Source organism: Taudactylus pleione, unplaced genomic scaffold (genome assembly GCF_031769625.1).
Source record: "Taudactylus pleione unplaced genomic scaffold, aTauple2 ptg000674l, whole genome shotgun sequence".
Taxonomy (NCBI): Eukaryota; Metazoa; Chordata; class Amphibia; order Anura; family Myobatrachidae; genus Taudactylus; species Taudactylus pleione.
Window position 1 is genome coordinate 2,351 of NW_028285076.1, and position 18,980 is coordinate 21,330.

Sequence of the window (18,980 nt, forward strand, 5' to 3'; positions counted from 1 at the left end):
GCAAGGGGGGGGGGGGGGTGGCTGGCCAAACGGAGGCGTTCCTGAAGGTACGCTTGCCATTTGGGGGCGGCCCTACTGACATCACTCATGATGTCAGTAGTGAGCTTCCGGCTCTATTAGAGCTGGAAGCTCACTGGGGCTTGCGGAAGTTGAGACCCTACCACAAGGGTCTCGTCACAAGCCCAATGGTCGCGACCATCATCTGGCCGCCCGCTAAAGCTGTGGGTGGTCACCCACAGCTTAGCGAGCGGCCAGGAGGCCGTCCAAAATAACAAAAGAGGCCGCCCTGATTCAGAGCGAGCGCTCGCTTTTTGCGAGCGCCTCTGAATCAGGCCCAATGTACATAAAATGCAATATCAAGCACTTCTTATGCTGTTGATTCATTTCAATTGATGGTAATATTTCTGCATGAGTGTATGTGTCCCCCTGGCTTAGCAATTCAATAATACATTTGCAGAGAAATATGTGCAGTGGTAGAAGATTTGTGGTTGGCTCTCCAATCATTTCTTGCCAGATGTCAGGAGCAAAACACTTAGTAATCACTTTATTTTTAACCAAACTGCAATACCTATAGCCCACCACGGATTGAATGCTAGATGCCAGCCTACCAGCTACAGTGACTTTTATGGCATATAGGCCCTGAATCAGGGCCGTCCCTCTTACTTTTTGGAGCGGCCTCCTGGCCGCTCGCATAGCTGTGGGTTACCACCCACAGCTATAGCGAGCGGCCAAAATGATGGTCGCGATGGTCAAGACCATCGCCACCATCGGGCTTGCGACGAGACCCTTGTGGTAGGGTCTCGTCTGCCGCAAGCCCTGGAGTGCTTTCAGCTCTATCAGAGCCAAAAGCACTCCCACTGACATCACTAGTGATGTCAGTGGGGCCGGCCCCAGACGGTAGGCGTTCCCATGGGAACGCCTCCGTCTGGGCAGCCACGCCCCCGGCACGCCCACCAAAGGGGGCGTGCTGTCAATCACCATTGACAGCACGCCCCCTTTGGTGCGAGATCCATACCGACGGCTTGGCCGTCGTTATTCGGGTCTCGCGCATGCGCACTTGGGCAACATCGACCCGCTTGCGAGCGGGTCTGAATCAGGCCCATAGTGCGGTAACAAAAAGTAGCCCAGCATCATGTTATATCATTAAGCAACCTTTCGCTCCCAGACTGCACTTGGTTTGTGAGAACATTGTAAGCTTAGTCTTGCAAAAGCTGCAATGCCTATCTTGATTTCTCCAGACCATTTTTATAATGTTGAAAAAAAAAAAAAAAAAAGCAACAGCTCTTATAGAATTGGCTATCTTTACACACAAATCACATAATCATGTATTGGTTCTGTATTAAATAACAGATGTATAAAATAGGTGTAGACCTTCAGTTTATTGAAAAGCTTCAGAAAATGTCACAGATATAAGGGTATATTTACTAAATTGCATTTACACAGCACGGGATTTAAAGAAGTGTTTGTTTCTAAAAGGCAATTCTAACCGTTTAGTAAACACAGAGTTTTAGGTTTGGCACTGTTACATGACCATTATGTCTTTGTGTGCTACAGAACTTCTTGATAATTTGACAACAGATTCTGATTTGAAAAGACATTTACATTTTTCCTCGTTTTATAATGCCAAATTGTTCAGAAACGTAATTTTGCCACATTTTAGGAGGTTGTTTTTTTTTTGGAACATTGCAGATATAGCACATATGATGTAAATTAAGCATATACATTATGTTTCAGGCTAGTGCAAAAAAGAAGGCTAAAGAAAATTAATAGCCATTTGTTTGGCATGTATTACGGCACAAGTAAAATATATACACATCTCTCAGACCATATATTGTGGCAAGCAATATAGTGTCTCTTCTAAGAAAGCAATATAAAGCCCACTGTGTACTGGTTAAGAGAATTATAATAATATATATATATTGTATTTCTTCATCTGAAATGTGCAAGTTTCTTCTCCAATGATCTGTAATATAAAGACTCAATTACATGAGGAATTTATTCTTCTGGCAGCTATTTAGATCTAGTGGCTCCCCAGATAATCAGTCCGATGATTACTAAGAGTAGAACAATCACACTGATGATAATACAGATCTTCTTCCGGGACTTGCGCTGAGACACAAATAAAAAGAGACATAAAAACCTTAGCAAGTCAATCGTACTCGATGCACATAGAGGTGAGACAAGTGTACATAATGTACTTAACATACCTGCTACCGCAATTTGAAAAACTGAAGTCAACATAAAACACATTTTCTTTCTGAAATATGCCTGTGTTTTGAGCACATAACTCATGTTACTTTTAACTAGGGATGTGCAGGCTCGGTTCTACTCGGTTCCGTTCGGTTCTTTTTTCCGAACCTTATTGGCTATCCAAAACTCGTGACAGCTGAAACCCAATAAGATCCGGTAAAAAGAACCGAACGGAACCGAGTAGAACCGAGCCTGCACATCCCTACTTTTAACCAGTGTTTTTTTTCTTCTATGGAAAAAGGTACTGATTGGCAGATACAGTTGAAAAGTTCCATATTCTGGACAAGCCTTCAGGCACTTAGGGGGGGAGCTGTGAGTTCAACGCCCGGAGCTATTCAATTAATCAGAATTTTCCCCAAGCGGTAAACCATGGTTTCATATGCGCCAACCCATAAATTCCGCACAAAGTGCTGGAATCTATGTGTTTCCCCGAGCGTTAAATGCAAGAGTCTGCATTTTACTGTTCATTTATCCTCGCAGATCCTGAGGCTGGAAGAGAAAAATCTACCCTCTGGGATTTCGCGTGTGCAGTTCCCGTGCCTAATTAAATGGGCAGTGCATTCAATTAGCTGCGGGGTAAACCCCATACCTAACTGAATATCCCCCTTAGTTTATTCATTTCTGAAATAAATTTGCCGATTTCTTCCTGATTCTGAAACTAGTTGTAAGAATTAAACATGATAAAATAAAAAAGGAGCTAGTACTGTGTACCATTGAGTACTACCAGAACCATTTAAAAGTCAGTCACTATCCTGTATGTACTGTACCCAGGGCCGTAACTAAGGGTGTGTGAGTGGTCCCACTACACAGAGCGCAGACCACTGTGGCCGGCACCGCTGCTCACCCACGGCCCCTGCATCTGGCTAGCAGAGTATCTGGAAAGGGATCCTGCAGCCAGAATTTCTGCAGCTGTGTCGCCTGGAACGTCCTTAGGACTCTTCAGACGTGCACACCGCTACAGTTACTGAGGATGCTCCCGGAATTGCTGTCATTCCTGGCGATTGTGGCCCCGCCCCCCTCGATGTGATGCAATATATAGTGATATATTTTAGTAGCCACTTCATGTTGTACATGAATAAACCCCATGGTGACATGTCGACCTAACATACACATACTCTAGTTACTACTGTCCCTAGGAATTCTAATTGCTGACCACATAACACTTTTTCAAAGACCCTATAAAAGTATATTTCAGCAAAGGGCTTAAGTAAAATGCATTGCTTGTATTTATTTCATACTTTCTTATCTACCGCGGAATACAACTTATGTAGTGCATTGCTCCTGTGAATGCCATTCTATAACAGCAAAGACTGTACAACTGCTGTACATCAATGTTTAAATTGCTAGAATGACAACTTTTACTTTTGGGTTCAGCTAGACTGTAAAAATGTTCAAATATATTACTGACAAACAAAATGAAGGATTATTCCCTAAATGTAAGTGGAGAGCACCTACTAAACAACTGTTCAGTGGTTATATCCCGTTCTCAGACCAAACCTCAAAGCTTTATTTCCAACGTTGCGGTCTGAATAAATAACGGATGGTCATTGCATATAACATGACTGATGGAATATGGAATAAGGCAGCACAATATTAGCTCAGCTATTTCTAAAACGATGAAGTTCCTCTTACCTGATACTCTGCTGCTCTGGCCAGTTGTTGGTTAGCTTGTTGAACGTGTACATCAGCACTTTCTACATTGGCCTCAATGCTATCTGCATGATATTACAAAAGGGTCATTAACGTCATATCTATATATTATGTCACATATATATACATATCTATTCAAATATAAAATATTGGACAGCGCTAACACTAAGGCGTAGTTGTAAGGCGCTGCAGAACATTTGTGGCGCCATATAAATAAATGATAATAACAACACAGTTTCAAAATATAAAAGTAATAATTTATTAATAACTTCTTTAAGTAAGATCTACCAACTCTTCAACACATATGTATAACCATTGTTAATAAACCAAAAATGTACAATATTAAAAATTTACATAACAATATCTATGTTGTGATGACAACAAAATTAAATATCTTACATTTTTACGGCCACAGTAAATCTGTATTCAGACAAAAAGAAAACCCCCTACTAGGCTGTTGCCTCTAGATATTAAACATCGCTATGTTTTAAAAGTTACATATCATAATGCTTGAATTGAAACATTGTTTCCCAGTAATATGTCACATTTGTTTCTCTGATCTCACTGTTAATTAGCAGCACAACGTGAAGACAGTTTAGATTTTAAACCTTCAACTATTTGTGTTTCCACAGTCAGAAGGATGACTTCTCAGTGTTCACATTTGAATTAATGTGTACATATTTAAAAAATCATGGCCATGAAAAAGATGTATAAAAATTATTTACCACGTCCCACTGATTCAACGAGGTTAATGGGTTATGTCGTTTTCAGGTATTTCTCCCCTTTCTTTATAGCCACCGCTCCGTGGTTTGTAAACTGCGGCTGTGATTGTGATTCAGCATCCAAAGTGCCAGGGAGTAGAGGAGGTTTCAGGAGGCAGGGAGAGGGACAATTTAGGTACCTGTTACGGAAAGAGGGAATGAGCGTGACACGCTTTATTTTGGTCTTCTCCTTATTGCCGTCCGCTCCGTAGCCGTTCCGTACCCGGCAGCTCCCTCTCGGGACGACTCCTTGCCATGTGCTCCGTAGCCACTATGTATTAGCAGCTGCCTCCCAGGTCTGTATGAACAGATCGGACACACTGGTAGTGTCCTCCTACTTCCCTTTGCCGTCCGCTCCGTAGCCGCTCTGTGATTAGCGGCTACCTCTCAGGCCTAACAATCAGACACTGGACCACCGAGGGAGACAAGGGCTCTCAAGGACATGGAAAAAGACAGCTGGTCTCTCAATGGAAATTAAAACAGCATAAAACGCGTTTCTCCGCCTCTGCAAAATATATATCAGTGGCTTCCTCAGTTATCATGATCTGTGTATTTTTTCACCAGCCTATTTATTTGCAAATATTCATTCAGGACATGTGTAGGCAATCTGCAAATCGGGTTTCTTCTACTGATTACTGTTGGAAAGTTTAACCCTTAATTAGATGATGTCTGTGACGATATTAAAATTGAACCTCTATATACCCCTACCTGTACCTTCTAAAATCCTACCTATAAACCTCTAAGGATGACGCTAATTTGCGTACGCAGTCATACAGTAAATAGAGACTCCAGACTTAGAACATATGGTTCCAAAGCACAAAGTATTATTCAAGTAAAAAGTACAGTCAGTTACACGCTATTGATCCAGACACAATTAGACGCAAAGGAATTATACAGACCCCCAAGTACAGTATACATACGCAGCGCCTCTGGACCAGATCCCGGCATTCAGAAAGAAAACCTTCGTCAATCAGCATTCAGCAAGAAGACTAAAGACCCAGTGTTTGAGCACACATGTTTATACCCCCCCAGAATAGACAGGACAATAGAGAAGTTTCTTGCTTATGCCATTGGTTCCCAGGGGAGAAGCATATGTTACAGTGCATTTAACAGGCTGGTTCAGCCTCTAACAACTGAGAGTCTTTTCCCTCCCGCCTCCCCATGCTGCATCCTAACAGTTGTTCATAAAATATACATTTTGTTGGTTGTAGTTTCTGCGGTCCATAAGTTGAGAATGCCTGATGCGATCTCCACACCGATAGTACCGGAATTCTGTTGAAAGAGTATGCATCAGCACGAACCCAAACACGACTGTCTTAACATGTATAAAACCTTAGTTATCAAATATCTTTATTTCACAGCATTTAAACTAACTGAACCAACTTAAATTTTACACTTTAAAGCTTATTAAACCTTATGTGTGAATATGTAATGTGTGAGTGTGCGTGGTTTGATATAAGGATGCTAGTTAACTTGGGGCAGATGCGTACGCACAAAACTTAATAAAAACAGCAGTTTCATACAAAGTCTTATGCATTCGCTAATATGCGACTAGTTAACAGCGCAATTGTGCGTATTAATGTGTGTATGAGGAGGGGTGCACTTAACTCTCACTAAGTGAACATCTTAGCAGTGTGACATGCTGAGCCAGATAGTTCCACATGCCCCCTCTGTCAGCAGTCCCCCACCTGTCCCAGGCTTCAAAAGAAAAACTCTTTATTCTCCCAGTCTCTTGTGTGAAATGCAAATAGCCCAGCTACAAGAGACAGACCTAAGATGACACTCTAGTCTTTGAAATCATGTAATTCAGGAAGCCTGCTAATGTAAGGTGTGTATTCTAGCCGAACCACCTGGAGTGATAGCAGACGTTATTCCAGGAAGCTTATCTACACATGCTAGTTGTCACTTGGCCATTTGTTCTATTCAGCTAATGCAATTTTGGCATACTGTAAAGCCATTTCTGAAATATATATCCTTTAGTAATGAAATAGGCTTTTGGTGAATCGCCGTAACCTATGGCGATGGTCACAGATGTATTCGCATGATGCTAATAGTATTATCGCCACATGTATTAAAGTGTGAGTTTATCTAAAATGGCGCTTAGGCGGCCATTTCGCAAAATGGCGTCTTGCGGCCAGTCGCAAGATGGTGTCGCTGCGATTCAATTTCTCAGCCAATAATCCAGTTTCGACATCTGTCAGGGATTTTTCATTTTTTTATATTTTTTGAAAAAATGTTTTTATCCCATCACATCTCCGTTCATTATGACATTCTTTTTAATCCCAACACTCTAGGATTTATGGACATTGAAAATATTAGGTACAAAAATAAGTACCATAGAGAAAAAAGGAAAGGAAAAATAAGAATAGGAAAAATAAAAATATATAAAATAGAATCAGTTAAATAATTAGGCTACTAAAGATAGAGACAAATCCGTATATTAAATATACACACACACAAATAGTTATATGTGCACATAAACATACACAATAAAGATAGTCATAAGTCAACTCAGCATATAGGATAAGATATATCCAAGATGTTGACAGTATTGTTCCCTAATAAGTAGCACTAAGCGGATATGTTGCAATCCAAAAACCATAAAAAACACAGCCTATAAATCTCATAACATGTAGATAAACCATATATATTGATAAGTGGAATATTCAAAAATTATATGCATTCTACAGCTTATGATTCAGATGCTTAAAACTACAGTATACTGTTCCCTTGTTTTTCAGATATCCTGACAGGATCATTTATATTGGCAGCATTTATATACAAAAAAAAGGAGAATGACAGATTTATTTTTAATAAACTCAAAATATTATAGTTTAATCAAATCAGATTATTTATAGAATTATATAATATAGGTTTAAACTATTATCCTTCTTAGTTTATCTGGCTCAGAGGGACCTCTGGTACCATACATCTCTAAGTTGGATGTTATAGCCATCTTTAGATATACTAAATGTTGTTTAATTCTATGGTGTCGTTTAGGCCATTGGGGAATAGTGTAGCAAGCCTATAGATCCAGAATGCCTCTCTCCGACACAACATACTGAACCGATCTCCTCCCGTGGTGTTAATTTTTTTTGTTCTTTACCTTTTACAGAATTTCTTTTTTGAACAAACTTTTACATTGTGATATGTGACTAGACAGAGGGTGGGTTTTTATCCCTTTATTAATATTTTGCCAATGCTCCAAAAATCTTGTATGTAGCATTCTTGTGGTCCGTCCCACATACTGTTTCCCACAGCCACATTGTATTATATATATAATAAGAGTTGATCTACAGGAAATAAAATCCTTTATGTAGAATTTTTCACAATTATAGTATGAGGTGAACTCAGTTTCTTTCCTTGTTGTGTGCAGACATGTATTACATGAGGTCTTTCCACACCCATGGAATCCTGATGGTTTTTTGGGAAGCCAGTTATTTAAATTATCTGTTTTTTCTAAGTCTCGCTTGAAGTGACTAGAGACCAGTTTAGATTTGATGTAATCTGCCCTTCTAAAGATCAATTTACCCTCCAACTCTACTGTGCCTCTAAGTATTGTGTCCAATTTTAATAGTAATGCATTTTTCTTTATTATCATTTTAATTCCTTGTGCACAGCTGTTGTATTTTGTTATAAATAATGATGATCTATCTCCTTTTTTGGGCATATCTTCTTTGCTTTCATATTTAAGTCCTCTCTATCTAATCTGTCAACTTCACAAGAATGCTGCATACAAGATTTATGGAGCATTGGCGAAATATTAATAAAGGGATAAAAACCCACCCTCTGTCTAGTCACTTATCACAATGTAAAAGTTTGTTCAAAAAAGAAATTTCTGTAAAAGGTAAAGAACAAATCAAATTAACACCACGGGGAGGAGATCGGTTCAGTATGTTGTGTCGGAGAGAGGCATTCTGGATCTATAGGCTTGGTACACTATTCCCCAATGGCCTAAACGACACCACAGAATTAAACAACATTTAGCATATCTAAAGGTGGCTATACCATCCAACTTAGAGATGTATGGTACCAGAGGTCCCTCTGAGCCATATAAACTAAGAAGGATAATAGTTTAACCCTATATTAATTATATAATTCTATAAATAATAATCTGATTAAACTATAATATTTTGAGTTTATTAAAAAGAAATCTGTCATTCTCCTTTTTTTTTATATATAAATGCTGCCAATATAAATGATCCTGTCAGGATATCTGACAAACAAGGAAACAGTATACTGTGGTTTTAAGCATCTGAATCATAAGCTGTAGAATGCATATAATTTTTGAATATTCCACTTATCAATATATATGGTTTATCTACATGTTATGAGATTTATAGGCTGTGTTTTTTATGGTTTTTGGATTGCTACATATCCCCTTAGTGCTACTTATTAGGGAACAATACTGTCAACATCTTGGATATATCTTATCCTATATGCTGAGCTGACTTATGACTATACTGTGTATGTTTATGTGCACATATAATTATTTGTGTGTGTTTGTGTATATTTAATATACGGATATGTCTCTATCCTTAGTAGCCTTATTATTTAACTGATTGTATTTTATATATTTTTATTTTTCCTATTCTTATTTTTCCTTTCATTTTTTCTCTGTGGTACTTAATGTTTTTGTACCTAATATTTGCAATGTCCATAAATCCTAGAGTGTTGGGGTTAAAAATAATGTCATAATGAACGGAGCTGTGATAGGATAAAATTTTTTTTTTTCAAAAAATATAAAAAAAATGAAAAATCCCTGACAGACATCATCTAATTAAGGGTTAAACTTTCCAACAGTAATCAGTAGAAGAAACCCGATTTGCAGATTGCCTACACATGTCCTGAATGAATATTTGCAAATAATTAGGCTGGTGAAAAAATACACAGAACATGATAACTGAGGAAGCCACTGATATATATTTTGCAGAGGCGGAGAAACGCGTTTTATGCTGCTTTAATTTCCATTGAGAGACCAGCTGTCTTTTTCCATGTCCTTGAGAGCCCTTGTCTCCCTCGGTGGTCCAGTGTCTGATTGTTAGGCCTGAGAGGTAGCCGCTAATCACAGAGCGGCTACGGAGTGGACGGCAAAGGGAAGTAGGAGGACACTACCAGTGTGTCCGATCTGTTCATACAGACCTGGGAGGCAGCTGCTAATACATAGTGGCTACGGAGCACATGGCAAGGAGTCGTCCCGAGAGGGAGCTGCCGGGTACGGAACGGCTACGGAGCGGACGGCAATAAGGAGAAGACCAAAATAAAGCGTGTCACGCTCATTCCCTCTTTCCGTAACAGGTACCTAAATTGTCCCTCTCCCTGCCTCCTGAAACCTCCTCTACTCCCTGGCACTTTGGATGCTGAATCACAATCACAGCCGCAGTTTACAAACCACGGAGCGGTGGCTATAAAGAAAGGGGAGAAATACCTGAAAACGACATAACCCATTAACCTCGTTGAATCAGTGGGACGTGGTAAATAATTTTTATACATCTTTTTCATGGCCATGATTTTTTAAATATGTACACATTAATTCAAATGTGAACACTGAGAAGTCATCCTTCTGACTGTGGAAACACAAATAGTTGAAGGTTTAAAATCTAAACTGTCTTCACGTTGTGCTGCTAATTAACAGTGAGATCAGAGAAACAAATGTGACATATTACTGGGAAACAATGTTTCAATTCAAGCATTATGATATGTAACTTTTAAAACATAGCGATGTTTAATATCTAGAGGCAACAGCCTAGTAGGGGGTTTTCTTTTTGTCTGAATACAGATTTACTGTGGCCGTAAAAATGTAAGATATTTAATTTTGTTGTCATCACAACATAGATATTGTTATGTAAATTTTTAATATTGTACATTTTTGGTTTATTAACAATGGTTATACATATGTGTTGAAGAGTTGGTAGATCTTACTTAAAGAAGTTATTAATAAATTATTACTTTTATATTTTGAAACTGTGTGTTAGCTCTCTCCAATCTTTTATTTTTGTAGACCATTTTATGGGGACTGAGTAATCCCCTTTTATGTTAGAGAAGCAGATACTCTAGTTCTATTTAATCTACTATTGGCGCCATTACTTACACCCTATTTTCTATTATATATCTATTCAGTCTATAGTGTGCAGCCTTGGCATATGGGTCAGACTAGCCCATAGGGATACAGGGGAAATCCCCGGTGGGCCCCACTGACAGAGGGCCCACCGCTTCTCTAGGGGTCTGGTTATAGACTCTGCTTATGTTACATTATACAGCATTCCCTGGATTATTATCCTTCATTTATATGGCGCCACAAGGATTCTGCAGCGGCTTACAAAGTACATAAACAAATGAGCACACAAGAACAACTGTTATTAACAGTACAACCAATTCAAGACAAATACACGATTTATAAACATTGCTGCATAACACTTAAATAAGCAGCAGGGTGTCAGCAACCAAGTGTTAGATGCTGTTGTAATTTAAAGTATAAATAAGAGAAGAAGCGCGTGAGGTGTATTTACAATGCATTGTTTTATCACTCTTGTACATTATCATGCATGCACATCAGTTTGTACTATTTATATTTATAAGGGGCCTAAACCATGTACTCTCCAATGTTTAGCCAAGTCTCTGTTGTGGCTGGGTCCACTCAAGTGGCTGAACACACCCCTTAAGCATTGGCCCCTATTACTGCATATCCCTTTGGGCCCTACATGCCCCAGTTCGACACTGAATGGGTGCAGGGTGTGCAATGCACACGGGTCACTGGGTCCACACTACACACCAGTCTGATTCTACTCACCTCTCTAGAGTTCCGTGCCAGCTCTGCAGCAGCAGGCCAAAATCAACAGGAAAAGTGTGTGGATGCAACATTCCCAGAGACCTGCGCATGTGTAATGCCCCCTAAATGTGCCCGCTACATTTGTTATGCCCCCTAAATGTGCCCACTCCATTGGTGACAGTGGCCGGGAGACACCAAACCAGACTATAATTGGGATGCTGAGAAGTCTTTCAGTGGAAAAACGCTCCCACTGGCCTACTATCTTGCAAGAGCTCGTATACCTGTACAACACTACTGAACACTGCTCCACGGGATTCACACCGTTCCACCTGATGTTTGGATGACAAAAGACTGCCTAAAGACTTAAGCCGCGTATCCACTAGACTATATAATGAACGACTGATGGATAACGATATTGTTATTGTTCATTATATCGTCCAGTGGATATGTCGTCAACGACCAGCGATGCAGGCTATCGCTGGTCGTTGACGTCGCTCATCGCCCGAACCCGCTGTCCAACTTGACATATCATCAGGTTGTGCAGGTTCGGGGATGAGGGAGGGTGCAGGCACTGAAAGATATTGTTCAGTGTGTGTACTCAATGTCGTTAAGGCAAATAGTGTAGTGGATATGCGCCTTTAGAGTTGACTCCTGAATTGGACGAACCTGTGACTACTCATCTCAGACCGATCGGGTTCGCGAGCATTAGTACTGGATAGAGAGATTGTTTTGAAGAATATGGAGACTGCGCATCAACGCCAGGAGAGGAATTATTATACCAATGCCAGAGCTACTCCATTACAGGTGGGGGACAAGGTATAGCAGAGGAAAACCCACCGATCAAGCAAGCTTGACACCATGTAGGAGGATGTCCCTTATACAGTGGTCAGTGTTCCTGTTGATGGCCTGTACGCCTAACCAATTCAGAGAGAGAGAGAGTGATCGACAACTTAGCACGGTACCACGTGATCAGTTGAAATTATGTACTAACTGAAATTCCTCAACTACGGAAAAAGGGCTTGCCTATAGTGTAGAGGCAGAGATTCCCCGTAGTTAACCCTTTGAACGACCCTATTAACCTTCACGTGTGGGCCTGTTGCCACTGGGGCAATACATAGTGTTGATCAGGAATATTCTTTGCCTATAATTTGTGAAGGTGAAAGCGCCAATGTTCATGCTCCTGATCTCTCGGAAGAGGAAACGCCAGAGTTGGAGTTGAGAAGTTCAGAGCGAAGCAACAAAGATGTTTTACCTCTACGTTACAGAGAGTAAACCTTTATTTAATGTATGTACTTATTGGTTAGGGGTAAAATTGTAAATAGTTTTTAATGTGTAGAGATTTTAATAATGGACTTTGAGCATGACCAGTTGCCTGCTCCATTGGTGACAGTGGCCGGGACTGCAGCAGCTGTAGTGCGTGCTGCCGCGCGTGTGAAATCCCTGATCACCGCGTGCTGCAGTTACAGTTACAGGTGCATACATATGGTACAATCTGTACCACCAATGACTTGAAAGATATCTTTCAGTGAAGTCATTCTGCCACATCTCTGAACAAGCAAAGTTGACAATATCGTCCAAGTTGGCCTGCATGCATGGACGATGAAAGATCTCTTTATCGTCCGTTCGGGAACGTGCATCGTTGGTCGCTGTCAGGTTGGTGACTGCAAAAAAGTGAACGATAACGATACAGTTATCGTTCATGAAAGTCGTATCGTATGTATGCACCATTAGAGGGAGAACGATCTGGGCACCAAAGGAGGGCTTAACTGTGGGACTCACCGGCCGTTAGCGGCAGTTGCTGAGAGGACCAGAGTAGAAGAGAGCTGTGCTGCAGTCGCTGGTCGTTTGTTTGGAGGGAGCCATTACCGTGGACAGACAGGAGCTGCGAAGCTGAGAGGAGACCAGGCGGTGCAGAGTGCAGCAGCCTCTTAGATTAGCAGCATCTGTGAGCCAGCCCCTGGAGGAGGCGTCAGACTACCTTAAGCCGTCCCACCCCAGTGATTGAAGATAGGAGAGGTGCGGCTCCCCAGGAGAGGGTTGAGCCAGGGGCGGAGTGGTGTTGTCTGTCCTGCCCTATCTGTCGAAGCCGAGCTGCTGTAAGCGCTGGGGAAGCTGAGTGCAGAGAGGTACCAAAGAGACTGGCTGAGGAACTGAGTGCCTACAGGTGCATCACATCAATGTGGATAAAGTCTGTTATCATATCCAACTGACTCTTAACTTGCTAGGGATTATAGCATTATCCAGCATCCTCATTGCTACAACAGGCATTATTACCTCACCGTCTCAGGAATTTGTCACAGTAAATTCACTCTGTGAGGAGTCAGCTAACAGGGAAAGAACTATAGTTGTGATCATCCACTTAAGCTTTGACAGGTAGTCATCTCCAGATAAGTCCCTCAGGAACAGGATTAGTACATTTCTGATTATTCGTAATTGAGCAAGAGAACAAATATATGCTCAGTCAGACTGGTGCAGGATTGAAAGATACACAATTTGTTCCAGGGATTTAACAGGCCATTACTGGCCATGGAGCCTTTTCATTAATTGCAAAAGTAATGTAATTGTGATATATATATATATATATATTTTTGTAGAATATTTTATGAAGTATTGTTACTTATTAGTTATGCTGAAGGATACCCTGAATAGAAGAGGAATTCCAGTGAAATAAAAAGCAATATGTTGTATTCTTTGTGTCATTGATTGTGTTGGGCCTTGGGAAGTCCTCCGCTTCTCTAACGTGAAACTAAGAAGCCCCGAAGATAACAGGTACATTACAGACAGCAGTACAAAGGGGTAAGAGTCCGCACAGGTTCACAAATTTTATGAAAATAATTGCTAGTAGAACATTAAATTTAAAATGAAAAAATACCAACATTAAGGTCTATCATGAGTATATAATTTTAGACGACTCTAGGTTGGTGGTACGCCCATGGAATTTGTGCAGTACACATGAATAAAGGGAATTTTTTGCAAAGGGCAACAAATGGAGGATAAAGACAAATATGCCTTGGTTGGGGCACTCTCTAGAGAAAATTTATTTATCTTAATGTATAAATATATAGATGATAAATTAAATGGAGCTAAAACTTAACGTTTAATACAAAACCTAAAATGAACTAACAAAAATATACAATACTATACTAGAAAATACAAAATCACAAATAGAAGGGTCGAAAACCAATATATAAACAGTTTGGGATGATCAGGATAAATAGTTGATACTTTAAACCTAAAAATAAAAGGAGGGGGGGGGTTTGCAAATAATAAAGTTTGCAGCCCACCACAGTATCAGTGTAGGATATACAGGAAAGTGTGTATATATCTCAATTTATCATGGGCATGAATCCCCAATTAATCACTGATCAAAGATAACAACATACAAGTATCAAAATAGATGGGTATATATTTTAATATAATGTAATAAAAGGGGCAAAAATGTAGGTATAACGGATCTCAATCTCTACTTGTTAGGCAGAAATCACAAAGAGATAATTATAACACACCAGTAAGACCGAAAATATAGTGCTTATATATATCCTTCTGAAAACAATGTAAATTATATATCAGCAACCAAAAATATTGGTAAAGAAAAGAAGTCCTTATTGATATTATTGAACTGGTACTAAGAAGATTAGACAATTATGTGAGATTAAGGCAAAGAAATTGTAGTAGGAATTTATATAGCAGGCAGAAAAGTGTTATGAATGTTAATGAAAAACAATATGATACTGTATACAGTAATCAACACAATGTGCAAATAAATGTAAGATTTGAAATGTCAAACAGTAGATGAAAAAGATAATAAAGATCATATATTAGCATGCTCAATGCAAATTATCCCAAAGAAAATAGAAAATACATTCAGTAATATGCACAATGGATGTGAAATATCTAGATGAGAATATTTATAAGACAATGCTTAAAACTGCACGCAAGGAATGACACGTAGAGATCATACACTAGTATGCAAAATGCAAATTATCACAAAGAAAATACATAAGTGATACGCACAGTTGATGTGCAACATTAAAATAGGAATATTTGTAAAGCACTGATGAAGGAAGTAAAGTCTGGAGTATGGAAAACGTGATGTCACTTCTACTTTCCCCTGTCTAATCAAACAGGGGATGAGAGAGTGCATACAACGTATTAGCCCAGATGAAACAACAGACAGCGCTTCTGCTGTCTGAGGAAAAGCTGCGTCTCTCCCGTTACCAAATGGGCATTGCAGGGGGAGTCATCTGCTAGGGACTCAGATGAGAGAGCGCTTGGAGAGAAAGAAAAGTACCTGGTGGTAAGTAAGGAGCCGAGGCTGCAGTGCGGTGTGTATAGGACATCCTGCTGCTGTCTGCAGCGGTAGGAGGACGCGCGTTTCGCCAACAGGGCTTGGTCACCAGATTATCGGGAGTTGCTCTAGCTTGCTGTAAGATAAAGGACACTTGCCCAATCACGGGGCTGTGTCTGTGAGTGGCTGCAGGGATAGCCAGTCATAAAGTGGGTGTGGGGTAGCCAATCAAAATGGCCACAGAGGTCCAGATAAAGGAAGAGAAATTAGCATATGTAAACAAATATACAGCTTCCTATTTGATGGTCATAAATAACGCCGGGGAGGATGTACGTTTATACAAACAAAGAAGAGAGAGGAAGAAAAATTAATTAATCATTGGCATATGTAGAAAAACTTGCTAGTTAAGAATGAAAAATATCGCCGGGAAAGATGTGCATTTATACAGACAACGTCAAGCGACAGAACATAGAGGATAATAAAGCAGTCATCATAAAAACTATTACATTGTTAGGACAGAATATCAAGTATCAATCATTATAGACAGTAAAGCCGCAGAGGTCCGGAGAAAATGAACAAAATAAATATTTTAATAAATAAACAAAAGGTTTAATGTAATAATAGATAAACACGACAAACAACAAGGGAAATAGAGTTGTTACAGATAAACGGAGAGGGAAAAACATAGGGACTGATGAAATAAAGGGGATACAGAGTGTTCATTAAATTTAATAAATAGTGCAATAAAAATGATAATGAGTAAAAAACAATTATTATGAATATAGATGAGAAAATATTAAAAATAAACATGAACATATATACAGATAACAGGGTAAATAAGTATATGGAGAGACAGAATTAGAATGGCGAGAAAGGTAAATTGATGTGAGATAATACCGGGCACTAATAAAGGGAAAGGAATTAGAATGGCCAGAAAGGTAAATTGATGTGAGATAATACCAGGCACTAATATAATAAACAAGAATGTGAAAGAGAGGTAAGCAGACAAGGAAAGAAAAAGGGAAAGAAGAAACAGAAGAAAGAAAAAGGAAATAGGAAAAAGCCCAATGGCTTAAATGAAAATTTCAATTATGGTGTATTTCTCACAAAATGATCCACATCTCGTTTACTCAGTTATCATTTATCTATCTTTTCTCCCTACTATTGCATGATCATGCATTTTAACAATTTTCTGCCCTAGTTTCCATTCATATATAATTATTTGTACTAGATAATTTATTCTTATCTGTTTATTTTCATTTCTCCACTCTTTTTTTATTTATACTCTCACTTCCTTATCTATTTTACACATTTCTTCCACACTCACTCATGATAGTCACGCCACATTTGTTTTCACTATTTTTTCTTCTTTTTACTTACACTTTAGTTTCATTATTTTGATTTAGACCAGACAACTCAATATGTCTATAACTTATTATTATATACTTCATTATACTTACACTATTCACTTCACTTTCATTCCTTAATTTTACATTAGGTTGACACACACACTTCCAACACCTCATAACTGTCACTCCCATTATTTATTATGCTTATTATGATATTCATATATTTACAATACATTTATTCATTGCTATTTTCACTTACCATTCCCCTCTTTTTCCTATTTCCTTTTTCTTTCTTTCTTCTGTTTCTTCTTTCCTTGTCTGCTTACCTCTCTTTCACATTCTTGTTTATTATATTAGTGCCTGGTATTATCTCACATCAATTTACCTTTCTGGCCATTCTAATTCTCTCTCTCCATATACTTATTTACCCTGTTATCTGTATGTTCATATTTATTTATATTTAATATTTTCTCATAATCTATTTTCATAATTGTTTTTTACTCATTATCATTTTTATTTCACTATTTATTAAATTTAATGAACACTGTATCCCCTTTATTTCATCAGTCCCTATGTTTTTCCCTCTCCGTTTATCTGTAACAACTCTATTTCCCTTGTTGTTTGTCGTGTTTATCTATTATTACATTAAACCTTTTGTTTATTTATTAAAATATTTATTTTGTTCATTTTCTCCGGACCTCTGCGGCTTTACTGTCTATAATGATTGATACTTGATATTCTGTCCTAACAATGTAATAGTTTTTATGATGACTGCTTTATTATGCTCTATGCACTTTCTCTTTACGTTGTCTGTATAAATGCACATCTTTCCCGGCGATATTTTTCATTATTAACTAGCAGGTTTTTCTACATATGTCAATAATTAATTTTTCTTCCTCTCTATTCTTTGTTTGTATAAATGTACATCCTCCCCGGCGTTATTTATGACCATCAAATAGGAAGCTGTATATTTGTTTACATATGCTAATTTCTCTTCCTCTATCTGGACCTCTGTGGCCATTTTGATTGGCTACCCCACACCCACTTTATGACTGGCTATCCCTGCAGCCACTCACAGACACAGTCCCGTGATTGGGCAAGTGTCCTTTATCTTACAGCAAGCTAGAGCAACTCCCGATAATCTGGTGACCAAGCCCTGTTGGCGAAACGCGCGTCCTCCTACTGCTGCGGACAGCAGCAGGATCTCCTATACACACCGCACTGCAGCCCCGGCTCCTTTTCTTTCTCTCCAAGCGCTCTCTCATCTGAGTCCCTAGCAGATGACTCCCCCTGCAATGCCCATTTGGTAACAGGGGAGAGACGCAGCTTTTCCTCAGACAGCAGAAGCGCTGTCTGTTGTTTCATCTGGGCTAATACGTTGTATGCACTCTCTCAACCCGTTTGATTTAGACAGGGGAAAGTAGAAGTGACATCACGTTTTCTATACCCCAGACTTTACTTCATCAGTGCTTTACAAATATCCCTATTCTAATGTTACACATCAACTGTGCGTATCACCTATGTATTTTCTTTGTGATAATTTGCATTTTGCATACTAGTGTTGTATGTTCTATGTTGCATTCCTTGCTTGCAGTTTTAAGCATTGTCTTATAAATATTCTCATCTAGCTATTTCACATCCATTGTGCATATTACTGAATGTATTTTCTTTGGGATAATTTGCATTGAGCATGCTAATATATGATCTTTATTTATTATCTTTTTTATCTACAGTTTGACATTTCAAATCTTACTTTTATTTGCACATTGTGTTGATTACTGTATACAGTATCATATTGTTTTTCATTAACATGCCTGCTACATAAGTTCCTACTACAATTTCTTTGCCTTAATCTCACATAATTATCTAATCTTCTTAGTACCAGTTCAATAATTTCAATAAGGACTTCTTTT

General features: G+C 39.0%; 1 protein-coding gene across 3 annotated transcripts in view; it reads right to left on the reverse strand.

Annotated features, from left to right (window-relative positions):
* Nucleotides 1-1,360: 1,360 nt before the first annotated feature.
* The window catches only part of LOC148478152 (syntaxin-7-like), a 111,209-nt gene continuing 93,589 nt past the window's right edge, over nucleotides 1,361-18,980 (reverse strand). For all 3 annotated transcript variants that reach the window (XM_088455856.1, XM_088455855.1, XM_088455857.1), the window contains exons 9-10: nucleotides 3,883-3,965; nucleotides 1,361-2,109 (exon numbers count right to left, since the gene is read on the reverse strand). In XM_088455856.1, coding sequence (XP_088311982.1) covers nucleotides 2,011-2,109; nucleotides 3,883-3,965 — 182 coding nt within the window. In that variant the 3' untranslated portion in view covers nucleotides 1,361-2,010. The remainder of the gene's footprint in view (nucleotides 2,110-3,882; nucleotides 3,966-18,980) is intronic.